At 41.4% G+C, this 27213-nt stretch overlaps 1 protein-coding gene across 13 annotated transcripts in view; it reads right to left on the minus strand.

Annotated features, from left to right (window-relative positions):
* MTCL1 (microtubule crosslinking factor 1) overlaps positions 1-27213 on the minus strand; it is a 182311-nt gene that overhangs the window by 13660 nt on the left and 141438 nt on the right. For all 13 annotated transcript variants that reach the window (XM_061595627.1, XM_061595642.1, XM_061595565.1 and 10 more), the window contains 5 exons: positions 24361-24528; positions 17487-17735; positions 11962-12264; positions 8356-8387; positions 4440-5973 (listed from right to left, as the gene is read on the minus strand). In XM_061595627.1, the coding sequence (XP_061451611.1) occupies positions 4440-5973; positions 8356-8387; positions 11962-12264; positions 17487-17735; positions 24361-24528 (2286 nt within the window). The remainder of the gene's footprint in view (positions 1-4439; positions 5974-8355; positions 8388-11961; positions 12265-17486; positions 17736-24360; positions 24529-27213) is intronic.

Consider the following 27213-nt stretch of genomic DNA (forward strand, 5'->3'; position numbering starts at 1 on the left):
AAAAGGCCAGGAAAGATTGGGTGACAAATCACATCTAGCAGATATGAATTTGCTATGTTATCTTTGCCTCTTAGTTCTGTTTGGGAAGGAGTGAAAAAGGAAAAGCAAAGGAAGCATTCTGATGCCATCTATTATAGCTCTTGGCATAGTTGTCAGCAGAGAGTGCAATATGCAGCAAGAATCATGTAATTAAGAACAGAATATGAAGGATGCCACAATACAACAGCTAGTTTTCTTGCCAAATAATGTGTCCTGTTGGACTTTCTTCACAAGCTGTTCTCTTTCCCAGCTTCTTGAATAACAGTGATAGCTGATGCATGCACAGTTCTTGCCAGCTCAAGAAAAAACAAACATTTTGCTTTTTGCATGACCAGAAGGAAGTTGGTGTATACAGATGTCATGACTTGCTAGTCAGATAGAAGGGCGGACAGGGAAAAGGGACATAGCAGGCAGTCTCAAAATTGCATCTTGTAGATACAAACAACATACATTTCCCAGGGACAGATTAAATATATATATATATATATCAAACAATCACTAATGTGTATTTAATGTGTATACACAATACACATATGCATGCATATACAAACAAGTATTTTTAGCAAGAATGGCAGAAAGTATCCTAACTGGAAAATCTGAAGAAAACAAATAACTGTAAGAAGCACAAAGGAATTAGCAACATGTTTCTAACTGGTATTCCATGAGGATATTCAAAATCAGTAATACATCATGCCAGGAGAGCAGAAAGAAATTCTTCTTTCAGTGTGACCAGATTGGCTGATTTGGAACAGATAAGTGAAGAATCCCCACTGCCAGAATTAAGAAAGTAGCAATACTGACATGATACTTTGCTTTGCATGGTATGCCACTTTAGGTGCAGCACAGCCACCAAACGTGAGCAAAAATGCATCTAGATGAGGTAATTTGAATAGAAGCCATAGCAAAATAACTTCCTAAGCTGATTTGTGATAACTGATCATTCCATAAACTCTTTATCATTTACAACATTTTGAAGGTCCCTCCTTTGAAGTTAAGCTTTTCAACCTTTACCATCCCATATATTTGTGGAGTATTTGGAATATCTGGGCTGCAGTCCTATACATACCTGGTAGTTAGCCCCATTGAACTCAGGGTGCCTCTAGATGGATGTTTATTATGGGATTGGTTCCCTTCATGCACTCAAGATTTTTTAAAGCATCTATGTCAGTCATAAAAATGCTAGCCGGTATCCCCCCCCCACACACATTTAATTTGGATTTACCATTTCTGAGAAAAATCCAATAAGTTTTTAAAAACGTGTTGCTAACATCCCATTTGCAATATCTCAACAACCCATTTACAGTATTAAGCCTGTGTCTGGAAGCACCCTCAAAGAGACTCGTGTCCTTTTGTGGAGCTATGGAAATGAATTCAAACAATATCCAAGTAATCAAAATCAGTTCATGTGAAATAACTGCCAGGATGAAAAGATCCACTTACAGGTGATATAACAAGAATAGCAACACACTATACAACTGGCAATGCTTCTTTCCTCTATTTGTGAACATTTGGAATAAATGTTGCTCATGGAATATATTTACTATCGTGCTACCACTTTTGAATTCTCAAGAGGTGATAAAATTTGTGTCGTTAAGGTTAACTTCAGTGACAAGTGTTGAAAATTATAGTGAAATCCTATATATGGTTATTCAGAAGTAAGTTTCATTAAGTTCAATGGGCTTACTCCCAGGTAATATGTAGAGGATTGCAATCTTAAGGTCACAACAACTGTTTTCAAATTGTCATTATAATGAAGATCTGTTTAAACAGCACATTGATGCTTCCTGTTTTTTTATAAGGAATGGGCAGAGCAATCCATGTCATGCAGAGGCGGTACGAGGAGGGCTGGTGGAGGAAAAGCCAGAAGGAAGTTCCACAGCATCCACTTGCCATTCAAGATCCACCAGGCCGGCTGAGCATTGGCTCAGTCAGGAGAGCAGGGGGCAGAAGGTAAAAGCTGGCTCCCGCGAACACTCCTACTGGGGAGTAAGCACTCCCCATTGACTGTAACTGAAACAATTTTACTCCACTGGCCTATTGTCCAGCAGAAATATTGCCTGGATTGGGACCTGCAGGAGCACTCCAAAGGGAAGTTGGATGCCGCAGAAGTTCCCCCCGGCTCCTCCTCCGCCACACCCCTGGAATGCTCCATTTTTAAGCCTTCTGCTAGCTTTCCGTCCATCAAGCTGGCTGTCCCAGCTGAGCTGGTAGGGTCCCAGTGTCACCATGGCTCAGTCGGCATGAGGGGCTTCTGCCAGTGGAACTCTCCAACTCTCCCCAGCCCAGTGCAAATACAAGTTTGATTGTGCCCTTACATTTATGTAAATGGAAATATTACACTTGTTCAAGAGTAACATGAGTTTTTATTAAATGTCCCCAAGTGAGTTGGAATTGAACCCATATCCAAGCCTATTCCTATCTGTAAGGCGATTGTGGATCAGCAAAATACTTTCCTAATCATCTTTATGCATAATTTTAACATGGGGGAAAATGTACAACCATAGGTTAACATCACATGTCTGCTGTGCTTACCCTGCTTTCAAATACATGTAATCAGTATCCCAACCCTCGCACAGTTTTCACACATGATGGTGCAGATGTACTTTATTACATCTAGAGCAGCCTAAAGAGCAATTCAGCAAGGGATCAGGATATCTATGGAGAATGTGGAATACCTAGGGGCTCAAAGACATAGTGGAAAAATGCATTTTAAGACAGACAATTTTAGGATGCATTTTATACAGTGTATGCTTCCCTAAGTCATCTAAGACCAAACAAAAGGTCCTGCTGAAAGGTTCCTCCATCCAGGAAGAGAATTTGTGGGCAAGTTAGTTCTAGGAAATAATACTGTAATTACATATACTTCCTAGCACTAATTACCCTTGTGGGTTGGCTATGAAATAAAAATTATTCTGAGGGGCATTTCTGTGGTGGCCCCACAGCTCTTGAACCTTCAGAGACTGACCACACTCCAGTCCTTTAGAAAAGCTCTAAAGATCTATTTGTTTCAGGTGGCCTATACATGAATTATATGTTCTAGTAGTAGTTGCTGTTTTAATTGCTGTGCAGCTCCTTGTAATGGACAAACTGTTGTTATAGTTTGGGCTGGGTGGGGTTTTTGCATCGCTGGTTCATACAGCACTGGTGGTGTTTTGCAAAAATTATTTTGTATTTTAAGTTTTTGTATTACTGATTTATTTCTACTCAGAGAGGCGGTCAATAAATATTTTAGATGAATAAAATAAAATAAGAACTACTCTGTCTATCACAGCATAACACAATCTCCTTCCCTCAATTCTCCACGTTTTAGGATTCTGAAATCTACTGTGACTATTCCTCCTTTGTCTATCATGCAGAAGGGTCATACCCTTCCATCAACAAGTTGTAAAATATATAATCCAGTAGAATATTTCATGTTACTCTGCAAGGCACTTTAGATATTCAAAGGGAGCAGCTTCTCTTCCCCCTGTTCATATCCTCATTTGAAGGGGGGGGGGATCCCCTGCAGAGAGATGCACATTCTGCTGAGCATGTCTCTTTGGATGAGATCTAGAAGTGTTGGGAGATGAAACATAAGCCACTTGGGTTTCCTCTCTCTACACTTCCCTAGATCATCCGCGGCAGTTCTTGTAAGTTACTGTTTTGAATGATCAAAGTTTAACAAATGCTAATCAATCAAAGAATACAAACTTATTTTCAACTTTCTGATGACACCACATTCAGTTCTGTTTAAGCTGAATTAAGTCTCAGCCTACTACCTTTTGCAGACATCCAAGCAGGACACCAGATGGGAGGGCCAGGAGGCTTTAGATTTGAAAGCTGGCTTGTTTTTGAGAAATCATGCATGGATGTTATAGTGAATTGTCCAGACTGTGTGGCTATGAGTGTCATTTGTATATATGCAATCTCTAATTCCTAAAACATACTTACTACCTGTCATTGAATTCAGCAGAACTTACTTTTGGTGATTAAACATGCTTAAGATTATATGGACATATATTAAAAATTAATGTAATGACATTCCTGTATGAAACACAAGTCAATCAACATTTTAAATTAAATTGCTGTGTTATCTTTCAAATATAGAACAATGAAACATCATCATATATGGTCATCACGTGGCTTGATCCATCAAACACATGTATTCATTTTAGGACTCCAGCATAACCTCTTGCTGCTTATCTCTATTATATACTAATGTCATGTCCCTCAAAGCGCATGTGGAGGATAGGAAAGAGCTGTAGTAAAGCTCTCCCAAAATCCGCAGTCTCAAAAGAACATACATCATACAGTTAATTCCCTTTTGCTTAAAAAAGTTTGCACATCTTTATTTTAATCAACCTTCACAAATACGATTAATCATCTGAAAATGTTTACTATAGAAAGATAAAACTTTTTACCTCAATGGACCCTAGTTCAACTTTGATTGTTTCTCCTGTGCTGTTCTCATTGCTAAGACTGGGAGGGCTGTGTGAAGCTAGCCTTTTTTCCTCCTTTAAGGCATGCTCCGTAAGTTTCTTGTTGAGAATTCTGGCAGCATTTTCTGTAAGAGTGTATCCCGGAGAAGCTGATAAGTCCTGCCTGATACTTGTTATTTCACCTCCTTCGTCCTTCTGTAGCTCTGTGCCAAAACGGAGAGGACTGGGTGACCTACCACGGATATTTGTGCACATGTCTTGCATAGGCCCCTGTTCTGACCTGGGTTCTGCTGACCTTGATCGGCTGCTGGACCTGGAGCACTTTTGGAGGGTGTCGTGAACCACAGGGGTATGATCAATGATATTGAATAAACTGGAGAGGCCATCATTGATAGTAGTATGAACTGGACTCTCCCTTGTAGTGGTTGATCTGGCCCAAGCAGATTCACTGAACCCTTTCTGAGGTGTGCTTGGTAATGGTCGGTTATTTGGCTGATCTGATTTGGAGAAGGCTTTCTTCTGTAATTTTGGTGAACCATATTTGGGAGAGCAACATGTGCGTTCAAATTTGGCTTGAACTTTTTCAATAATAGGAGTCACCTGTCTGCTTCTTAAATTTCTTGATGGTGATGACACAGGCGTAGAACCCCCTTTTGGTGTCAGACACTTGTGCGGACTGCTGGTGATACTACGCAAAGTTTCTGTCTGCAAGCCCACACTGATAGTTTGAGTGGTCTGTGTCCCCATACTTCTCAACCCATTAGTCTGACAAGCTGTGTCTTTGAACTGAAGCTCTGTTGAGTTTGAACGTATTGCATTTCTGACAGAATAAGCTACCTCCTTCATGTCATCACTCATGTTTTTGGACATCTCCAGGTTGTGCAAGGAGGAGGCAAAACCTAGAGTAGTGCAAATAGGATGTTCAATGGGACGAAGACCACTTTCCAGGAAATTATTATGGTGTTTGGAGAGGTCAGAAGACCATCGCCCAAAGACTTCTGAAGAGGCACCTTTTGTCTCACCCACATTTCCCTTAGCTTTGGTCATAGGAAACAAAAAGTCTGGTTCTGGCTGGCTTTTCCCTTCATTGCTAGCTACTACTGAATTATCAAACCTACGGACAACTGGTGGACTATGAAAGACCTTAACTCCCATTTTTTCTGTAACAACATGACTCCTTAGTGGCTGTTTCCAGCAGTGCTCAGGGCTGGTCATGGTATTTGTTGTCATAGTAACACTGGTGGTGAGGTACCATGGAGATGTTTGGAATGGGTCTGAAACTGAATTATTCCTCTCTGCCCAGGTATCGGCAGGTCTTTCTACAGTTCCACCATGACTTCTGGTAGTGCTGTAATCCCAAGTTTTATTGAATTCCTCAATGTACTTCAGATCATCAGGAGATAAGGGAGGTGTTATATCCTCCTTGCTGCTTGAGGAAGGCAGAGTCTTTTCAGGAAGAAAAGGAGAAATGTCCATCAAACGCTTGAACTCTGACATAGAGGAGACAGACACTGCCCTGAAGGAAACACATAGTATTACATTAATAGAATGAAACGAATGTAAGCATCAGCAATACAAGTGCAAATTCTGTCAAAAGGCATTGCTATTTAAAATTTGGGATTAGTTAATTACTGTGCTAAATCCAATGCAGAATATTTACAAATGTAAAGCCATTTTTAGAACTTCTCTCTTGGTTTTGTGACTGTAGATATGATCAACCAATCATAAATAGAGCAATCTATTTGCTAATTTACTAGTTTTGATGTATTTTCTCAAATAGATGGTGATACAAAAGGATTAAAATTTATGTTAGCTGTAAAAATGTGTGATGCTTCAAGTGGAGGAGCTAGCAAAGTTGTGACAAAAGAAGTTTTGAGTTTTGTTTAAAATTGAAGGAAGGTTTTTAAAATGTTATAATGAATGTGACAGATTTACACGACTGTACCCTATGCAGGTTGCTCAGGGTAAAACTGTATGTTATACTTATATGTACCACTATATCTGTGCTTTAAAAAACAAACTAACTAAATTACAGGTGTGGACATCCCTATTTGTTAGTAGGCCTGCAGCATATGCGGAGGCAAGGATTCAGGACAGACGAAAGAAAGTACTTGTTCACACAGCTTACAGTTACACTAAGGAATTCATTCCTACAAGAGGCAGTGATGGCTACCAACTTGGATGGCTTTAGAAGATGGTTATACAAATTCATGGAGCATAAGGCTATCAACCATGATAGTTATGTTCTATCCCCACTGTTGGAGACCGTATTATCTCAATACAAGTTGCTGAGAATTACAAGGGGGAGAGTGCGGCTACATCCAGATCCTGCTTGCAGGCTTCACAAGGGGATCTGATTGGCCATTGTGAGAACAGAGCGCTGGACAAGATGGGCCTTTGACCTGCTTCATCAAGGTTCTTTTTATATTCTTATTCCTTTCCTCCCCATCTGTCCCCTCCCCCCAAAAAAATCAACACCTACCTCATGGAACTGTGAGGGTTAGTTAAAAAAAAAAAACACCATTGCATGCTGTGGTCCCAATAACAATCACCACCCAACACCTGTAATAAAGCATTCTGGTATCTGCTGATATCAGAACGTAATTTCCTTTGGAAGACCAAGGAAGCAAAAACACCAATACTCAGTTCTTATTCAGGTGTGTTGCTTACAGGTAAATTCTACATGTGAGCAGGATGAGTCGTGATGAGTACCTTAAGTTCTGCCCCCCACGTCTCTATCATCACCCTCCACAAGTTGGAATGGGAAGACTGAAAGAATCCCTGTTTGATTTAAAAAGGTAAAGGTGTCCCCGCACTTATAGTGCGAGTCGTTTCCGACTCTTAGGGTGACGTCTTGCAACGTTTACTAGGCAGACTGTATATATGGGGTGGGATTGCCAGTTCCTTCCCTGGCCTTTCTTTACCCCCCAGCATATGCCAGGTACTCATTTTACTGACCACGGATGGATGGAAGGCTGAGTGGACCTTGACACCCTTTACCGGAGATTCGACTTCCTCCTTCTGTTGGAATGGAACTCCAGCTGTGAGCAGAGCTTTTGTCTGAGTTACTGCCGCTTACTACTCTGCGCCACGCAAAAATCAGGGTTCTAAATTGTGTGGGAAGCCTCCCTAAGTAAAAGAGGTTCCTCACTTCAGACTTCCCATTCCAACTCATGGAGGGTGATGAGGATAGTGACACAGAGGGCATGGAGCTTAGGGTGCTTATCCCCACTTGTGCATAGGATTTATACATGAGCAGCATGAGACTAAATAGGTCATGATACTACCATTAGTGCTTTTTTGTGACAGTACTCACCAGTGCCTAGTTGATGAGGGTTAATTGGGGAGGACTGTTATACAGAAATTGGTTTTACGTTTGAATAGGAGGAGCAACTGAAGCTCATGTAACTATTCTCTTAAAGTGCATTTGCTATATCATTTAGGGTGACAGTAAACATTCGTATTTAAAGCAACTATAACAAGGTGAAGTTAACAATCTAGTTTAAGTAACCATTGCCATCTGTTTATATTACTATTTTTTAAAAAATAATCTACTTAATTTTCACTTTATATTTGGATCTCTATGCTGTTTTGTCCTACACTTAACCACGGTCACTGATGGTAACTGAAGAAGAGAATAAATGGTACTGAGATATATATGGTGGTAGCAGTAACAAAGAGATAAGAAAAATATAGGTCTTAACTTATGGGGGGGAAACTCATGTGCAAAACACCCCTCCATCATAATAATAAAGGAGTAGTGGAGAGCTTCTCCACAGTAGGATTCTAGAACTGAGCCTCTGGCATTTAGTGTCAAGATCTTGCAACCAATTTAGGGTAAGTGTGTTAATATAGCCTTCATGTAATTTATTTTGTGCTATGTTTCCTTCCTCCTCACCTTTGAAGATTTCCCTTGTGCATTTCTTCTTCCTGAAAGTAAAATTAACAGTTAATTTGAGTTTGCATATATGCCTATAATCTGTGCCAGTGGGCTGTATTTGCATTAAGTTTATTTAATATCTCAAATTCTTGAAAATCCTTTGAAGAACATATTTGACCTCTCCCCCATCCCCAATATTTGTCTAATTAAGGTTTTCTTCTTCTACTATGCATCTTTGTAAATTATTCCCAGTTGAATTAACTAGTATAAATAAGTAACCCTCACATTACTAATACCAGACACAAAAAATAATTATACCTCAATACACTACAAAGTTTTTTAGTTGAAATGATCATAATGATAACCAGTAAATATCTCAAATCATATCTGCATGTATGAAGTTGCTTTTCTGTGCTACTCTCTTTGATATTAGTGACCTTGCAGTGCTGAGATCAGAGATAAAAATCTACTTTTGGACATTATTTCATTATGAATTCACTAGACATCCATAACTGGCATCAGCTGAAACTCAATAAACTATTGTGGAGGCAGATTCTTCATATGGGGAATACCATGAAGATTCCTCACATGTAGCGTTGTCATAGGAACTATCTCTCTCCTCTCCCTATCAGTTTCCATGTCCAGCTTTTAAAAGCTTATATTTTACTGAAATAATTTGTTCTAGAATTAAGAAGATAACTGATTACAGCATCCTATTGAAATACAAAAATTATAGACAGTGACAAAAATGCAAGTTCTCCAAACAAATGCTAATTTTAATGGTCCAGATAAGAACATAAGAACATAAGAAGAGCCTGCTGGATCAGGCCAGTGGCCCATCTAGTCCAGCATCCTGTTCTCACAGTGGCCAACCAGGTGCCTGGGGGAAGCCCGCAAGCAGGACCCGAGTGCAAGAACACTCTCCCCTCCTGAGGCTTCCGGCAACTGGTTTTCAGAAGCATGCTGCCTCTGACTAGGGTGGCAGAGCACAGCCATCATGGCTAGTAGCCATTGATAGCCCTGTCCTCCATGAATTTGTCTAATTTTCTTTTAAAGCCGTCCAAGCTGGTGGCCATTACTGCATCTTGTGGGAGCAAATTCCATAGTTTAACTATGCGCTGAGTAAAGAAGTACTTCCTTTTGTCTGTCCTGAATCTTCCAACATTCAGCTTCTTTGAATGTCCACGAGTTCCAGTATTATGAGAGAGGGAGAAGAACTTTTCTCTATCCACTTTCTCAATGCCATGCATAATTTTATACACTTCTATCATGTCTCCTCTGACCCACCTTTTCTCTAAACTAAAAAGCCCCAAATGCTGCAACCTTTCCTCGTAAGGGAGTCGCTCCATTCCCTTGATCATTCTGGTTGCCCTCTTCTGAACCTTTTCCAACTCTATAATATCCTTTTTGAGATGAGGCGACCAGAACTGTACACAGTATTCCAAATGCGGCCGCACCATAGATTTATACAACGGCATTATGATATCGGCTGTTTTATTTTCAATACCTTTCCTAATTATCGCTAGCATGGAATTTGCCTTTTTCACAGCTGCCGCACACTGGGTCGACATTTTCATCGTGCTGTCCACTACAACCCCGAGGTCTCTCTCCTGGTCGGTCACCGCCAGTTCAGACCCCATGAGCGTATATGTGAAATTCAGATTTTTTGCTCCGATATGGATAATTTTACACTTGTTTATATTGAATTGCATTTGCCATTTTTCTGCCCATTCACTCAGTTTGGAGAGGTCTTTTTGGAGCTCTTCGCAATCCCTTTTTGTTTTAACAACCCTGAACAATTTAGTGTCATCAGCAAACTTGGCCACTTCACTGCTCACTCCTAATTCTAGGTCATTAATGAACAAGTTGAAAAGTACAGGTCCCAATACCGATCCTTGAGGGACTCCACTTTCTACAGGCCTCCATTGGGAGAACTGTCCATTTATTCCTACTCTCTGCTTTCTGCTTCTTAACCAATTTCTTATCCACAAGAGGACCTCTCCTCTTATTCCATGACTGCTAAGCTTCCTCAGAAGCCTTTGGTGAGGTACCTTGTCAAACGCTTTTTGAAAGTCTAAGTACACTATGTCCACTGGATCACCTCTATCTATATGCTTGTTGACACTCTCAAAGAATTCTAATAGGTTACTGAGACAGGACTTTCCCTTGCAGAAGCCATGCTGGCTCTGCTTCAGCAAGGCTTGTTCTTCTATGTGCTTAGTTAATCTAGCTTTAATAATACTTTCTACCAGTTTTCCAGGGACAGAAGTTAAGCTAACTGGCCTGTAATTTCCAGGATCTCCTCTGGATCCCTTTTTGAAGATTGGCGTTACATTTGCCACTTTCCAGTCCTCAGGCACGGAGGAGGACCCGAGGGACAAGTTACATATTTTAGTTAGCAGATCAGCAATTTCACATTTGAGTTCTTTGAGAACTCTCGGGTGGATGCCATCCGGGCCCGGTGATTTGTCAGTTTTTATATTGTCCATTAAGCTTAGAACTTCCTCTCTCGTTACCACTATTTGTCTCAGTTCCTCAGAATCCCTTCCTGCAAATGTTAGTTCAGGTTCAGGGATCTGCCCTATATCTTCCACTGTGAAGACAGATGCAAAGAATTCATTTAGCTTCTCTGCAATCTCCTTATCGTTCTTTAGTACACCTTTGACTCCCTTATCATCCAAGGGTCCAATTGTCTCCCTAGATGGTCTCCTGCTTTGAATGTATTTATAGAATTTTTTGTTGTTGGTTTTTATGTTCTTAGCAATGTGCTCCTCAAATTCTTTTTTAGCATCCCTTATTGTCTTCTTGCATTTCTTTTGCCAGAGTTTGTGTTCTTTTTTATTTTCTTCATTCGGACAAGACTTCCATTTTTTGAAGGAAGACTTTTTGCCTCTAAGAGCTTCCTTGACTTTGCTCGTTAATGATGCTGGCATCTTCTTGGCCCTGGCGGTACCTTTTCTGATCTGCGGTATGCACTCCAGTTGAGCTTCTAATATAGTGTTTTTAAACAACTTCCAAGCATTTTCGAGTGAAAAGGATCAAGGAATACTATCTCCCCAAACTTCTCTTTATGCATGGTATGGATGTGAGACTGTGCTGTCCACTCATCAGCTACATGCAACATAATATCTGACTAGGGTTACTGCATGAAAGTTCCAACATGCCTACATCTTAATCATGCAGTGAATTCCCAGAATGAATTCAGTCAATTTTTCAGGCCTACCCAATGTTGTATTTTTCACCAGTAGACCCTATCTGAACACTAGAGCCATGTGTAGTTATCCAACAGGCCTGGCTGTTTGGTGTGCAAATTGGGAAGGCATTATTGGGAAGGGCTCCTACTGGGAGAAAGGGCGGGATACAAATCAAATAAATAAATAAATAATCTCATTTCCCTATCATGTATAAGTGTAATGTTTGTATCACATTGTCTGATCTGGTTACTGATTATCATTGTGTGTATAGTGTTTATATTTGATTTCAGTCTGTAATAGGTGACATACACAAAGAGTGAGACGAATTTGCTACTGAATTACTGTAAACTGTCTATAGTAATTTTGCTTGACAGAATAGCAGGAACACCGATTATAATTGAGCTGACAGTAGAAAGAGTAATGGATGTACCTCATTTACACAAGTTAAGAACCTTTCTCGTTCCAGTTTCTGAGGCTGTGGTTCATCAGAATCATCTGGAGAATCAAGGGACATTGTATCTAGACAGAGGCTTTCCGTGGCAGTGCACCTGTCACTTTCCTTCAGTTTGGACAGTGATTGATCTTCAAATTGCATGGCATCTGAATCAGAGTAGGATCTTGACCCCACTGAGCGAGGCACATGATGGTTCCCTTGATTTGAAAATGAATGAAGGCTACTTTCTTTTGAGACACAAAGGAGGGTGTCTCCTCTTTGTAGATTTACTTGCTGAAGCTGAGAAAGAAATTAATCATACATGAAAATCAACTGAATACAAAGTGGCTTTCACAGTAGCTTTCTGTTTATTTCATCTTACACTACCTCATTTTATATAAATATACAAAACTAACTAACTTAAATATAGCATTGGTAGTTATTTTCAAGGAAGATTCTTGCTATCAGTGAGTAAAATTGTCTCTGTGCAGATGCTTCAGAAAACAGTAGTTCCTGGTTGCTGTTTTTGTTGCCAAGAGCATACCTACATGGGAACTTCTTGTTCAGTGCCTTAGGCTGCAAACTTAAATACATTTAATAAGTACATCTCATAGGACAAAGTGGGATTTACTTATGAGTAAACATGCACAGGATTTTCCTGTTAGGTTGTATTCAAATGGCAGTTTCTTCTAGCTGATTTAGTGCTATACAGTAAAGGAGGGGAAGCAAATATCAGAAAAGATTCCAATTTGTACCATCTGTGTTGGCCTAATATTTTATTTGGATTAGCACTGATCAGTGCAACTATTGGTGCAGGGTCTGTATGGATTATAGGTGTCAAGCATGCTTCTTCAGTCCACAGTGGGAAGAATAGGAACCTGTATGTGACCGGGGGGGGGCAGGGAATGACACACGCAACATATTAAGTGGGTTTTGCACATCTTTCTACCTCGTGGACTCTGCTATCAGCGCTTAATAGTATGAACTGCCCCATGGTCAATTTGTGGCTGTTGGATGGCTTGTAGGGATTACATATGCAGAATCACATTTGAACCCTAACACTGGTCTCCACTATATGGACACGTTCAAGGATTTGTCAGTAAGCTGTATGTGTATATGTAAATATAGTAGAACAGCAAAAGACTCCTCTTCAAAATTAAACAACAAAAATGAGCTGTGAAATAATTAATCTGAAAACCTAAAAGCTCACAGTCACTACCAGTACAAAATTAGACTTGATGTGTCTCAAGAAACAACATTGTAGCAGTGAACTTAAAAGAGAGCATTTGGAAGCCTTGAAAATGTAGGTCAGCATGCTTCTTTGTGTAAGCTATTATTTCCACAATAGTCCCAAATGATCTATTTTATGTTTGATAAATTTGGGAATGTTTCTCTTTCCTATATTATGATAAAAGCAGACAGAAAGAAAAACAGTAAAGGATTATGGTAAATATTTATTGACTATGTTATGATACTCTATTTCTGTTTTTAAATGCTTCAAATTATTTGTCTTCATGTTTTACTTGTACATGCCGCCCTGGGCTGCTTCTGGGAGGAAGGGCAGGATATAAATTTAATGAATGTATAAATAAAAAATGAACACTGTATATCTCTAAACATGCAGAGTTCCCTGCAAAGTACCTAAGAGATAAGCTAAATTGCTTCCATAGTCTGGCTAATTGCTAAGAAACTATTGAACTAAAGATGTACAAATATCTGAAAGTTTCCAGTATATAAGGGATTGTTTGATTATCAGCACAGATCCTTTTAGGAGTGTGTATGGACAAAAAGCCAGATTTTCAATTGCTATTCTTCATTGCTCAGTTCTTTGGAACTAATACAGTCTTTTTATTTTTAGATTTTTCATACTTGCTTGTCATAAGTACATGCAAACTTTTCTGCAGTAGCAAATATGCACATGACTGTTACTCTTGAGAAACATTAGTTGTAATTGTAACGCCTGCATTTTGGAGTTTAGACCAAGCTAGAGAAATTACATGACATGGCAGTGTGTCACATTATGTGGACTGTACAGAACCTATATTTTTAGTGGTACAGTCCTGTTAGTATATTAGTTTTGGCAGAACTAAGCACTGCAGCCATTATTAGCAGCCATTCTGGTTACTGTAGGGCATGTCACAGTTACCACAGGCTCACATACCATGTGTCAGAAACTTAATAGAATTCTCTCCCACTGAACAGACCCTTGTTTTAAAATAGCCTCACTGATTTCCAGTTTACTTCCAGGCCCAATTCAAGGTGCTTGTATTAGTGTTTAAAGCCCTAAATGGCTTAGGCCCCAAATATCTGAAAGACCCTCCTTCCTTTCAGTCAAGACCACACCCTATCACATTAACCACTTTCAACCCTCTCCTGCTATGTGTAATCAGCAAGAAGGGGGCAGCCAAGCAAGTACACGGTAGCCACACACCTCCAAGTAACTGCTTTATATCCTCTGTCTTAACAGCTAAAACTCATTCCACATAATAAGGCTAGAAAGTGTTGTGACTGCATCTTCTGACTGCCTTGCTAAACTAGTGACATCTACACTGAGCAATTTTATCCACAAGTACTTAGAAAACAAGTCACAGTGAGTCTCAAAGGACCATAGTTGCCTCCAAGCATGACTGAAGCTCACCACTGTCTGAAGCACCTTGACCAAAAAGGGGTATTTGCCACTGGGAGAAAGTTGTTTAACACTTCTGGGTGTAAAAGAGGGGAGCACCACCCTCTCCTTCCAGACTGATACCTTGCCCTCCTCCAATGAAGCATTAATCACACCCTAGACCCACCCAGTCAACCCCCTTTGGCTAGCTCTAAGTAGCCAACATAGGCAGGGGGAAGGGGGTCAGCTGCACTTCAAGAAGCTTGTCCACATCCTCAGGCTACAATAATAGAAACTGATGCAGTACAGATGGAATAGTCAGTGCTCTGGATGCCTCCACTGGACTTGCTCTAACTTGCATCCAACTCTCTCCAAGTGATTTTCTCCTGAAAGTGCCTTGCAAATTTGTCAAAGCAGACTGCTGAAGATGTCAGAGCAACACTACTTTGACTAGATGACAAAAGCCCATTCACCACTCAGTGGCAGAAGAACTTTCTTCATCACCATCACCATCAATGTGGCAAGCACGGCAATGCACCCTTAACTAACTGTGTTCAGACACTCAGTCAGACTGCCAGTCAGACAAGGCAGAAGTCTAGGCAGTAAGAAATTTTTTTAAAAAAGTTTTTCTATCTTGGCTGCATTTCGAGATCTAACCGCTCCCCTCTATTGTGTGTGGTGATTTTTGCCCTTTTCTGCATTTAGAGCTCAAGCCACTCCCCTCTACTGTGTGTGGGGATTTTTGCCTTTGGCTGCATTCCTTGATTGCATTTAGAGGTCAAACTGCTCCCCATATTGTGTGCAATTATTTTTGGCCTCGCTAATCCACCGCACCCCTCTACCTGTGAGGGTGTTGATTAATGCCTGTTACTGCTCCCCTCTACTGTGTGCGTGTAACCATGGCTGGGCCATCCTGTGCTGTTTTTATGGATATCAGTATTGATGCACGGCACAGTGATATGCATCACCTTGTGTGCTCAGTTCTTCATATGTGTAATACCTTGGTCACCTCAGGCCCTAAGGTAAGCAAGGCAGCCAAATGTGGGCCTTCCAAGTATTCCTCCTCAGAAATTGCACCACGGCAGCAACGTTTGGTGTGGACACTGCTTGTGGTTGAGAGAAATTGGCAGCACTTTATCACTCTCTGCTGCAGTGTGGGTCCTAGTCTGTCCAGTGACTGTGGAAAGGGCTTAGCTTTTCCACTCAGAACCCTTGGGAAGGGGCCTAGGTTTGCTACTCAGAATCCTTTGGCAGAGATATGGTGTAGTCCTCTGCTGAGTTTTCCCACCTTTTTATGGTACCTCTGTTCTCACTTGGTCCCAGTTTGTGCAGTGACTGTGGAAATGGCCTAGCTTTACCCTTCAGAACCATTGGGCAGAGAGATGGTGTAGGCTGAGTATTTCTGCCTTTTTTTATTGGAGGCACTAGAACAGCCACTGGCCCTCCCATTGCACTGCATGTAAGTCACTTGGATAGCAAGGCAACCTACATGCTCCACAGCTATGGTGACTGCACTCAGAAGTGATCATGTCAATGAATCTATGCTTCTCACTATTTCACAGTGTGACAAGAGCTTGACAAGTGTGTCAGCCACATCAGCCAGAAAATACCCTAGAGCATTCAGGAATCCATCAGATCCCATAAGTGTGAGCAGACCACAGTTCCAGCTGAGTTATCAAATGCTGCATCTTCTCTGACTCAGTGGGATCAATTTCAGTTTATGTAGCCTGGGGTTGAAAGGGTGCTTGAGGGAATGTTGTTCTATTATATACTATTTGGTTTGTAAATATTCAATTAACTGGCAGTTAACTGAAGCCTGGAACATACATTGTATAGGGGTTTTTTCACAGTTGGCAGTCTGCCATGAAATAGATAAGCTGATATAGTTACCAAACAGGGGACTGTCTGTCTTGTGAGGTTTTCTGTTATGGGAGTTGACAGTAGAATTCAGCTTTTACACAAGTCAATAATATCCAAAAGATCAGGGTGTGATAGATCCCCTGGTGGATGTTCCATTTGGACTATAACTAAGGATCAATGAGTTCAATGAGATGTAGAGTTTTCAGAAACAGCTTTGTGATTGTTAGAGGGTTTTGGCTAAAGAAAATAAAAGGGGAGATGCAGCACTGTTTTGAGATGGTTACTGAGGGAATGAGAAAGAAACTCGGAAGAGGCTGAAAGAAATCTAGTGCTGGGAGCCAGAGGAAGCAGCTAGAGGCCAGAATGGGGCTAAGAACTACCTTTGTGGCAGAAGATGGCTGCTCAAGAAGGAAAAGTCAGGACATAAGAGCTGAAATAACTGAAGGCTGAAGCTGAGAAGTTATGGGGGGAGAGGGAGAGAGAGTCCAGCAGCATCCTTCCACTTATATAAGCAGTTAACATCTGAACCAAGAAGTTATGGATATTCACTTGTCTCAACATCCACAATCAGAGAAGCTTCAGAGTATACCTATCTAGATCATAGTGACAGCTGAACTCCTATGAGCTCTTGGCTCCCACATAACTACTGCTCATACTAGGAAATTATTTTTGCAAGAAGAAACCACAGGATAAAAATGAGCTAGTAGGATACAATATGTATGTTTTGATATTTAACAGTAAAGGAAAAATGTATAATTTTGAGGCTTAAGAGCATTGCAACATAAAGATCAGAGGGACTCTGAATTTGTGGGAGAAGTGAAATGAGACAGGAAATGGCCTTTAACCTTTAATTTCCCATACACTAGCAATGCTTCTAAAATTAGTTTCAGAAGCATCACTGCTTAGATCCCTTGGGTTTCTGTAGTTATCTGTTATGAGAAACAATAATGCAGAGAGCCAAAGTTCACTCTGTGCTTCAAAAAAGCAAAACAAAAAGCTCCATTTTTGCAATGTAGTTGTGCAGACCCAACCTGCTATGAGCCAACATTTTAATTACCTGTTCTAGCCTTCTCAGTAGTTCCTTCTTTTGCCTTTCCCACTCCTGTCGGTCTTTGTCAACCTTCTCCAGAACCTCTACCTTTTCTCTATTCCAGCTCTTCTCACTGTGCTCGATTTGCCACTGTAAGTCCAAAACTAATTGGTGATTGTCAGCCAGGAGTTTTTTGTGCTCTTCCCTCTCCCTCTTAAAAGCTGCCTTTATATCAAGAGTAGTCTCACTTTGTGCTTTTTCACTCTTCCCTTCCAGCTACAAATGAAACAAAAGTTGTTAGTGTCATCATCTCTTTTCATGGCAAATGAAAAGGCGAGGGTTTGCTACAAAACTGAGGAGTTTCTTACACATATGCTTCAACACTTTAAAGCACAGCTTTGCTCTAGAAAGGCAACTATATTGTAACAGTCATACAAGGTCTCCTTACTTGTCTAATTGCTAGATTAAGGCTGCAAATCCAATTAGACATTTCACTGAAGTATGTAATTATCTAGCTCTGAATACAAACCTCAGCAATTCATCATGCTTGTCTTCAGTGTAAGGCAAATATTACAACCCATAACTTTTTCTTGTAGTTCAAGCTATTATCTGAGCTAGAGGATAACTGAATTATGTATTGGAATAAGCCTGCGGGTGTTCTCCCATTTCTATATCCAATGCACTGTTACTTCCGATGATGCTTTATTGAAATCACAGAGTGAAATACAGATCTTTCCAGCCCTATAAACTCATCCTGGGACCTTTCTTGTTCATTATTAATAATTAGGATTACATTCAGCCAAAATCTCTTCTCATTGGACCAATATAATCACTCTGCAGCAATTTCATCAAAGTGATCTAGCTGAATCTATGCAACAAAGCTGTGAAGCAGTCATGTCTGTCTGCTGTTCTAGGCATGTGTCATGAAGAGTTTGGTGTAACAGTTCTCTATCCTTGGTGACTATGGTGAAGAGCTTGGGCAGGGCAAGAATGGAGAATCCCCCTGCATTGGCAACCACCAGCTGCTGAGACAACTACCTTTCTCCTTAATTTGCAAGGTCACTATTCATTCCCCCTCCTTATCATTACATTCAGTAGCTTCCTAACTTTTTTCCTCAGTGAAATTAGGTAATGCTAGCAAATGAAACTTGTGAGGACTCTTCATTTTTGGTATCAACTCTGCCTGATGGAAAATAACAGCTTCAATGCATTTGTTTTAGCTTGGAAAAAGCCTACCATATAAACGATCTGTTATCATTTGCAATAAATAAATAAAGTGCAATAAATATATTACTTAAAATAAAATTATTACATTTAATTTTAAAAAATCAAAACCACTGACTGCAAGGAGACACAAAACCATAATTTCTCAGAAAGAAACAATAAGATTCAATAAAAGCAAAATGTTAAATGTCTTGTGCTCCCATTAAATAGCCACCCCAAATAATGTCAGATCAGGGAAACCACCTAAAAAATGAGGCACTATTCATTGTGAGTAAATGTATCAAAATGTGTCCTACAACTTGATTAAACAATAATAGGTATGTCTTGTTAACAACGTTGTTGTTTCAGGCATAGTATTACAAAATACTAGTCCCTGTGAAAATTGTCAGGTCTTTTGGCATATACAGTGCTGATCTGCTAGTTTTTATACTTTTAGGGAAAAGAGATGGGAGTTAGCCATGATTGTTTTTTTGCCGCAGCAGCTGTCGGTATAATCTAAAGTTTGTTAGAATCTAGCAAATGCCAGTCCAATTAAGACTGCAAAACTCCCTTAGGATTTCATCTTATAGAGTAGTTCTATACATGTATACTCAGGAGTAAGCTCCATTGAATTCAATGGAACTTACTCTCCGTAAGCATATATACCAGCCTTTCCCAACCAGTGTGCCTCCAGATGTTGTTGGACTACAATTCCCATATTTCCTGACTATTGGCAATGCTGGCTGAGGCTGATGGGAGTTGTAGTCCAACAACATCTGGAGGCACACTGGTTGGGAAAGGCTGGTATATACTATAGGGTAAAGGTAACTTTAAAAAATAATAATAAAAGCCCAGCTGCCCTTGGGCGGCGGGTCTGCCGCCGGCAAGGTCGTCACCGAAGTAGGGAGTCCCAAGAGCAAGGGAGCTACCCTTTTCTATTTCTTTCTTTCTTTCTTTCTTTCTTTCTTTCTTTCTTTCTTTCTTTCTTTCTTTCTTTCTTTCTTTCTTTCTTTCTTTCTTTCTTTCTTTCTTTCTTTTAACCAATCAGGAGGAGATTGGTAGTGGAGAGGGCATATGAACTGAATGATAGGAGAAAGTCACCAGATGTCTTCAGAGTGGGAGCCTATAACTGGCAGAAGGCTGGCCCTTCCTGGGTGTGAGACAGCGGGGGAGTAGATGTGCCCTGTGTGAAAAACATTGAATGGGTCTGACTGTTCCTAATTCTCACAGAGGCCTACTGGGATAACTGGCTCAGGTAATTTTTGTTGGTGGGCTCTTGTTGGGTCCATATCAGGTGTTTAGGAGGAGTTTTAGTAAGGAGGAACATGGGTGATGCCATCCCAATTTCAGTGATCATGGGTAGAGGAAAGTATAGCCATGGAGTGGTGGTGAATTACCATAGAAGACGAAGGTGGGGCTATCTATGCCTTGTTCCTTGCTGTCACTCATGGATGGGTTCCTCGTTGCTCATCTGCTGTGCCCACTGGCATGTGCGTGTTGTTGTTTAATGCCAGATTGGTACACAATAAGACCACACTCATCCATGATTTGATCATCGATGAAGGTGCTGTTTTGGTGTGCATTACCGAGACCTGGGTGGGTGAGCTGGGAGGAGTTGATCTGACTCAGCTTTGCCCACCTGGATACTCGGTGCAACAACAGCACAGGCTGCAGGGACATGGGGGGAGAGGAGTTGCTGTGGTCTACAGAACTTCCATCTCTGTCATCAGGAAATCACTCTGTCTTGGAGCTGGCTGTGAGGGCCTGTGCTTGGTGTCGGGCCAAGGAGACAGAATCTAGGGACACTGCTGGTGTACCATCCACCCTGCTGCTGGCAGCTTCTCTGACTGATCTGGTGGAGGCCTGTGGTATTGCTGGTGGAGGCTGTGGTATTGGAGGAGCCCAGAACAATAGTCCTGGGTGATTTCAATGTCCAAGCTGAGGCTGCCTCTGGTGTTCCGGCTTGGGATTTCATGGCCTCCATGGGGCTGTCTCAAGTTGCCACCGACCCGACACATAGGGCAGGGCACACCCTCGACTTGGTTTTTGCTCCAGATGGAGAAAGGGGTGGTCTGGAGATGGGGGTGGTGGATGTCATCCCATTGTCATGGTCAGACCACTCCCTAGTGAAGTTTAGACTTATTGGTCCGATCCTTCCATGCAGAGGTAGTGGACAGATTAAGATGGTCCGCCTCCAGAGATAATGGAATCCACTGGATACCTGAATGCCCTGAGGGAGTTCCCAGCATACAGGTGACCCTGTTGAAGCCCTTGTCACACTGTGGAACAGCAAGGTGCATTGGGCTCCTGACATGGTTGCCACCAAGCACTCTCTCCAGCATTGTAGAGCCCGGTGTGCACCTCGGTACACCAATGAGTTAAGGGCAATGAAATAGGCTGGACGATGGCTAGAGTACAAGTGGCAAAAGACATGCTGTAAAGCTGAGTGGGGACGAGTAAAACATCATAACCGTGCCTACTGTGTGGTGGTGACGCCCACCTCTCTGTCTCCATCGCATCCTCAAGTAGCTGTCCAGTGGAGTTTTTCTTATCATCAGGGGTCTGTTGACATCAGCTCCAGGAAATGGAGTTTTAGACCGTTCAGAGGCCCACTGTGAATTGTTTGCAAGGCACTTTGAGGGTAAAGTTGCTTGCCTCCATAGCAATATTGATGCCCCATCCACATCTACTGTAGTCCCCAATGAGGTGTCCAGTGCAACATCTGCTGCAACTTCTTGGGAGCAGTTTCAGTTTATGCGGCCTGATGACATAGACAAGGTGGTTGCGATGATGTGGCCAGCAACGTGTCCTCTCAACCCTTGCCCTTCTTGGCTTATTAAAGCTTGCTGAGGGGGTTTGACCGAGTGGATCCAGGGTGTGGTCAATGCATCATTGCAGGAGCGAGTGGTTCCAGTCATCTTGAAAGAGGCAGTGATTTGACCACTCCTGAAGAAGCCCACCCTGGACCCATTGGTTTGTGACAACTATCGACCGGTTGCAAATACCCCCTTTTTAGGGAAGGTGATTGAGAGGGTTGTGATACAACAATTGCAAGTACTCTTGAATGAAATAGATTATCTTGATCCATTCCAGTCTGGGTTCAGGCTTGGTTATGGGACTGAATCAGTCTTGGTCGCCCTGATGGATGACCTTTATCAGAAGAAGGACAGGGGGAGTGTGACCCTTTTACTCTTACTTGATCTCTCAGTGGCTTTTGATACCATTGACCATGGTATCCTTCTGGGCCGACTTGGTGAGATGGGTATTGGAGGCACTGTTTTACAGTGGTTCTGATCCTATCTCCAGGGTTGCTCTTGGGAGTGGTCATCAGGAGATTTGGGGCAAGGTGTCGGCAGTATGCTGACAATACCCAGCTCTATTTCTCTGTAACATCTGAATCGGGGGAGGCCGTGCAAGCCCTGGACTGCTGCCTGGACTCGGTGGTGGACTGCATGAGGGCCAATAAACTGAGTCTGAATCCTAGCAAGACAAAAGTGCTGTGGGTTGGTGGTTCCCAAGTTCAAATAACTGGTCAGTTGCCTGCTTTGGATGGGGTTGTACTCCTTCTGAAAGAGCAGGTCTGTAGTCTGGAGGTGTGCCTGGATCCATCTTTGTTGCAAGAGGCCCAGGTGACCTCAGTGGCTAAGAGTGCCTTTTACCAGCTTTGGCTGGTAAGACAGCTGCAGCCATTTCTGGACCGGGATAGCCTGACCACTGTTGTCCACGCATTGGTAACATCTAGGCTGGATTACTGTAATTCACTCTATGTGGGGCTGCCCTTGAGGTTGGTCTGGAAGCTGCAGCTGGTGCAAAATGCAGCAGCAAGACTGCTCACTGGGGCAGGGTATTGCCAACATGTTACCTCACTGCTGAAAGAATTGTACTGGCTGCCCATTTGGTACTGGGCCAATTTCAAGGTTCTCGTTTTGGTGAACAAAGCCCTATACAGCTTGGAACCAGGATACCTGAAAGACCGTCTTATCCCTTATATACTCAGTTGATCACTGTGCTCTGCAGGTGAGGGCTTTCTGCAGATACCATATAATCAGGAGGTCTGTCCTGTACAACATAGGAAACGGACCTTTGGTGTGGCGGCACCTACCCTTTGGAATTCCCTACCCTTAAGTATTAGACAGGCACCATCGCTGTTATCTTTTTGGTGCCTATTGAAGAACTTCCTCTTTCAACAAGCCTTTTAAGTTGAGACCTCTGTGTTGGAATAGCTTTTTAATATGTTTTAAACCTTTTTTTAAAAAACAATATGTTAATGGTTTTTTAAAGAAGTCTTGAAAGCTTATTTAAAAAAATGTTTTTAAAGATGTTTTGTTTTAATGTATTTTAAAGTCTGTTTTTATGATGTTTTTTAAAGTGTTTTTAGTGCTTTTGTTTGCTGCCCTGGGTGCCTGCTGGGAGGAAGGGCGGGATATAAATCAAATAATAAATAAATAAATAAAATAACTTGAATGTTTACACACTATTTTGTGACATTTTGCTTTGTCCTAATTAAGGTGCTGCCCCACTGTAGATGTTCAAATTACTATCTTGGGACAGTCACAGATTACTGAGCTTCTTTATGAAATTGTAAAATTCCACCCATCAGATGCTATTGCTTACATCTGCATTCCCGAACCTAATGTCCTCCAGATATTTTGGACTACAATTCTTATCAGTCTCAACCAGTATCACCACGGATGATGTCAGTTGTAGCCCAAAACATCAAGGAGGGCAGCAGGTTAGGGAAGGCTGGTTTACATGATCCTGGAACCTCAGCCAAGTCAAGACCTTCAGAGGTTACTGTCTATTTCAACTCACGAGCGCTAGAAACACTGTTGATGTAAGTAAGAGGTGGGGAATCTTTTTGGCTCCATGAGCCAGGTACTTATGAGGATTGGCTTTGCAGGCCAAATTTGAAGCCACCCACCTGTCCATCACCTGACATCACAATGTCAGGTGCAGGGTGTTTTGAAGTTCCAAAGCTAGGACTTCAAAGCACTGCTAAAACAAAGTTTTTTTTTCTTTTAGCAGGGGATTCTAATGCAAACTCCTTCCTTGAAAGCATATAACAACAAATTGCATTGCATCCTGTCAAAAGGAGCAGAATTTAACCCTCTGCACATCAGTTGATAAGTGAGATTTAATCCTACTGGTTAAATCCTGCTTGGAACTGGCATGTGCAGCCAACACAGAATTTAACATTGCCCTCCTCCATTATATGTTGTTATGAGTGATGCTATCTGATGCATGGGTGGGTATGGCTTGAGGAGAAATGGCCTCACAAGATTGGCCTGCATGCCAGAGGTTCCCCACTCTTGATGTAAGTGCAGAAGTCATCCCAAGGTCATTCAAGCAAACTCTGTGTATAATTCAGTTAATTCCTTTTCTCTTGTGACAGGGAACTACTGAATCCAGTAAGGTAAAAATCAAAATTAGTTTCAACAGTTATCTCTCATTCATCTTCAAATTATGTTTCTGTTAAAGCTCCTTACCTTTTGACTCTGACTACATAGGAACAAAGGAAGCTGCCTTATTTGTGTCAGACAGTTGGTCCATCTAGCTCAGTAGTCTACACTGACTGGTAGCAGCTCTCCAGCATTTTAAACAGAGGACATTCCCAACCTTACCTGGAAATGCTGAGTATTGAACCTGGGATTTCTGAGATTAAAGCAAATGCTCTACCATTCCCCAATGGGAACCACACCTGTTCCAGCTGACACTTCAGTTTAGTCCATTCCACTTCCCAAGCAGCTTTGTCAGTGGCATACTGCTGCTGGAGGGCATGACGTTCTTGTTCATCATCGTGGAGCTCAGATCGAAAGTCATCCAACAGTATTTTTAGGGCATGTAATAGCCTGAGGTTTTCTTGTGCCTGCAGAAGCAAAAGCTATTTGTAATTTTAAAATGATATTAAACCCATCAAACATTTCAAACTTTTTGGAAAAAATAGGTTTTTGTTTTCTACTATTTGTCAGCTGCAACAAGAAGGGTGATTAGCTATATGAATAAAAACTATTATTAGTATACTAGGCTTAATAGACAAGATAAAAACTGACAAATCACCGGGTCCAGATGACATCCACCCAAGAGTTCTCAAAGAACTCAACTGTGAGATACCTGATCTTCTAACAAAAATATGTAACTTGTCCCTCAGATCTGCTTCCATACCTGAGGACTGAAAAGGACATTGGACAATGTAACACCAATCTTTAAAAAAGATCCAGAGGAGATCCCAGAAATTACAGGCCAGTTAGCTTAACGTCTGTCCCAGGAAAACTGGTAGAAAGAATCAACAAAGATAAGATAATCAAGCATATAGAAGAACAAGCCTTGCTGAAGCAGAGCCAGCATGGCTTCTGCAAGGGTAAACCTTGTCCCACCAACCTAATGGAGTGAGTGTCAACAAGCAAATACATAGAGGTGATCCATGCTTGGACTTTCAAAAAGCTTTTGACAAGGTACCTCACCAAATATTCTGACCTCTTAAGTAAGTGTAGCAGTCATGGAATAAGAGGAGAGTTTCTCTTGTGGATCAGGAACTGTGAAGCAGAAAGTCAAAATAAACAGACAGTTCTTCCAATGGAGGGATGTAGAAAGTGGAGCCTCCCAAAGCTCAGTATTGGAACCTGTGGTTTTAAATTTGTTCATAAACAATCTAGGGATGAGCAGTGAGATGGCCAAGTTTGCGGATGATACTAAATTGTTCAGGGTCATTAAAACAAAAAGAGATTGTGAAGAGCTACAAAAGGATCTTTCCAAACTGAGTGAATGGGCAGTAAAATGGCAAATGCAATTTAATGTAAAGCAATGCATGTCGGGGCAAAAAATCTTAATTTCACATATACACTCATGAATTGGCAGTGACTGACCAGGAATGATACTTTGGCACCGTAGTGAATAGCTCGATGAAGAAGTCAGCCCAGTATGCAGCAGCTGTGAAAAAGGCAAACTAGGGATCATTAGGAAAGATATTGAAAATAAAACTGCTGATATTACAGTGCCGTTGTACAAATCTATGGTGCAAGTGCATTTGGAATACTATGTACAGTTCTGGTCACCTCACCTCAAAAAAGATATTGTAGAGTTGGAAAAGATTAAAAAAAGGGCAACCAAGATGATCAAGGGGATAGAGCGACTCCTCTATGAGGAGCTATGGAACTCTCTTCCACAGGAGGCAGTGATGACCACCAACTTGGACAGTTTTAAAAGAGACAAATTCATGGAGGATCAGAATATCAAAGGCTAATAGCCATGATGGCTATGCTACGCCTCCAGTGTCATAGGCAGTATGCTGAATACCAGTTGCTGGAAAGCACGGGCGGGGAAGAGTGCTCTTGTGTTCAGGTCCTGCTTGCGGGCTTCCCATGGGCAAGTGGTTGGCCACTGTGAGAACAGGATGCTGGCTTAGATCGGCCATGGGCCTAATCCAGAAGACTCTTCTTATGTTGAAAAAAGCATAAAAAGGCTGGCTTGCCTATAGTGATTTTTTCTGATTTATGAAATAAAAGAATGACTGCAACCTTTAGATACCAAGTCAAGAATGCCCCAAATATCAGACTGTATCCAAAATGTTCTGGAACCTAGCTCACTCAGAATGATGCTCCCTCACTGCGTCATTTTCAGAACTTTTCCTCTTATCTTCTGTGGAATTCTGATTTTATTACACCTGGACCAACAGGAGCGGGGGTTGGCTTTTCCCGAGGGCAAATGATATGGCTCATTTCAAGTTCTGATAAGCCAAAACCTAATGTGACTGGACACCCACTCCTGCTCCCCATTCCACTCCCCCCATTCTCTCAAATCTCTTCTAAAGAAATTTCTCTTTGTGGACAGGAAGAAGAGAGATTCTGCAGGAGATACTGAAAGTAACGGACAGCCCATAAAACAAAAACATGTGCTACTCAAAAATGCTAGTAAGTCCCTTTCCTATTTCTGACCTACTCTCACAGAAATTTCTCTCAAAATTAATTTCTTTTTCAAATACTATAGTACAGTTCATTTGTTCAGTAATACTGTTCTGTGTCTTAATGGGTGCTCAAATCATAGTGGTCAGATTACTCCTGTTAGGACCTCTTTTTTTCAGCCACAGGTTCTAGAAACAAAGAGACAGAGGGTCTTGGCCAATGTCCTTTTCAAATTTAAAAACTGCACTATTAGATGCTTAACATGTTCTACTGCTCTATTTTATGCAGAAGTTGTATTCACAGCACATTTTTTAAAGAAAAATTGAAAGGATAGTTTGCAAAAAAATCATCAGGGTAGAATTAAGTGTTATGTTAGCAAATGCTTGTCCCAGACCTGCATTGTAGGGGTAATTCCAAATGCAGGGACCACTTACATGGGGCAAGCAGTGGGTAGGTGGTGTTTCACCCATCCTGCATTAGCATTTCCCCTGCAAATCCCATTCTGAACATGTTTTAAACTTTTCTCCCCAGCTGGATATGCTTCTGGTCTCAGATATTTGCTAGGGAAAACAGTTTAACATAACCTGGGAACTGGGGGAGTTTGTGGGCACAGGAAAAGTTAGACAGTCCCTTACCACCTGGAAGGAACTTGG

Source organism: Rhineura floridana, chromosome 1, assembly GCF_030035675.1.
Source record: "Rhineura floridana isolate rRhiFlo1 chromosome 1, rRhiFlo1.hap2, whole genome shotgun sequence".
Classification (NCBI taxonomy): domain Eukaryota; kingdom Metazoa; phylum Chordata; class Lepidosauria; order Squamata; family Rhineuridae; genus Rhineura; species Rhineura floridana.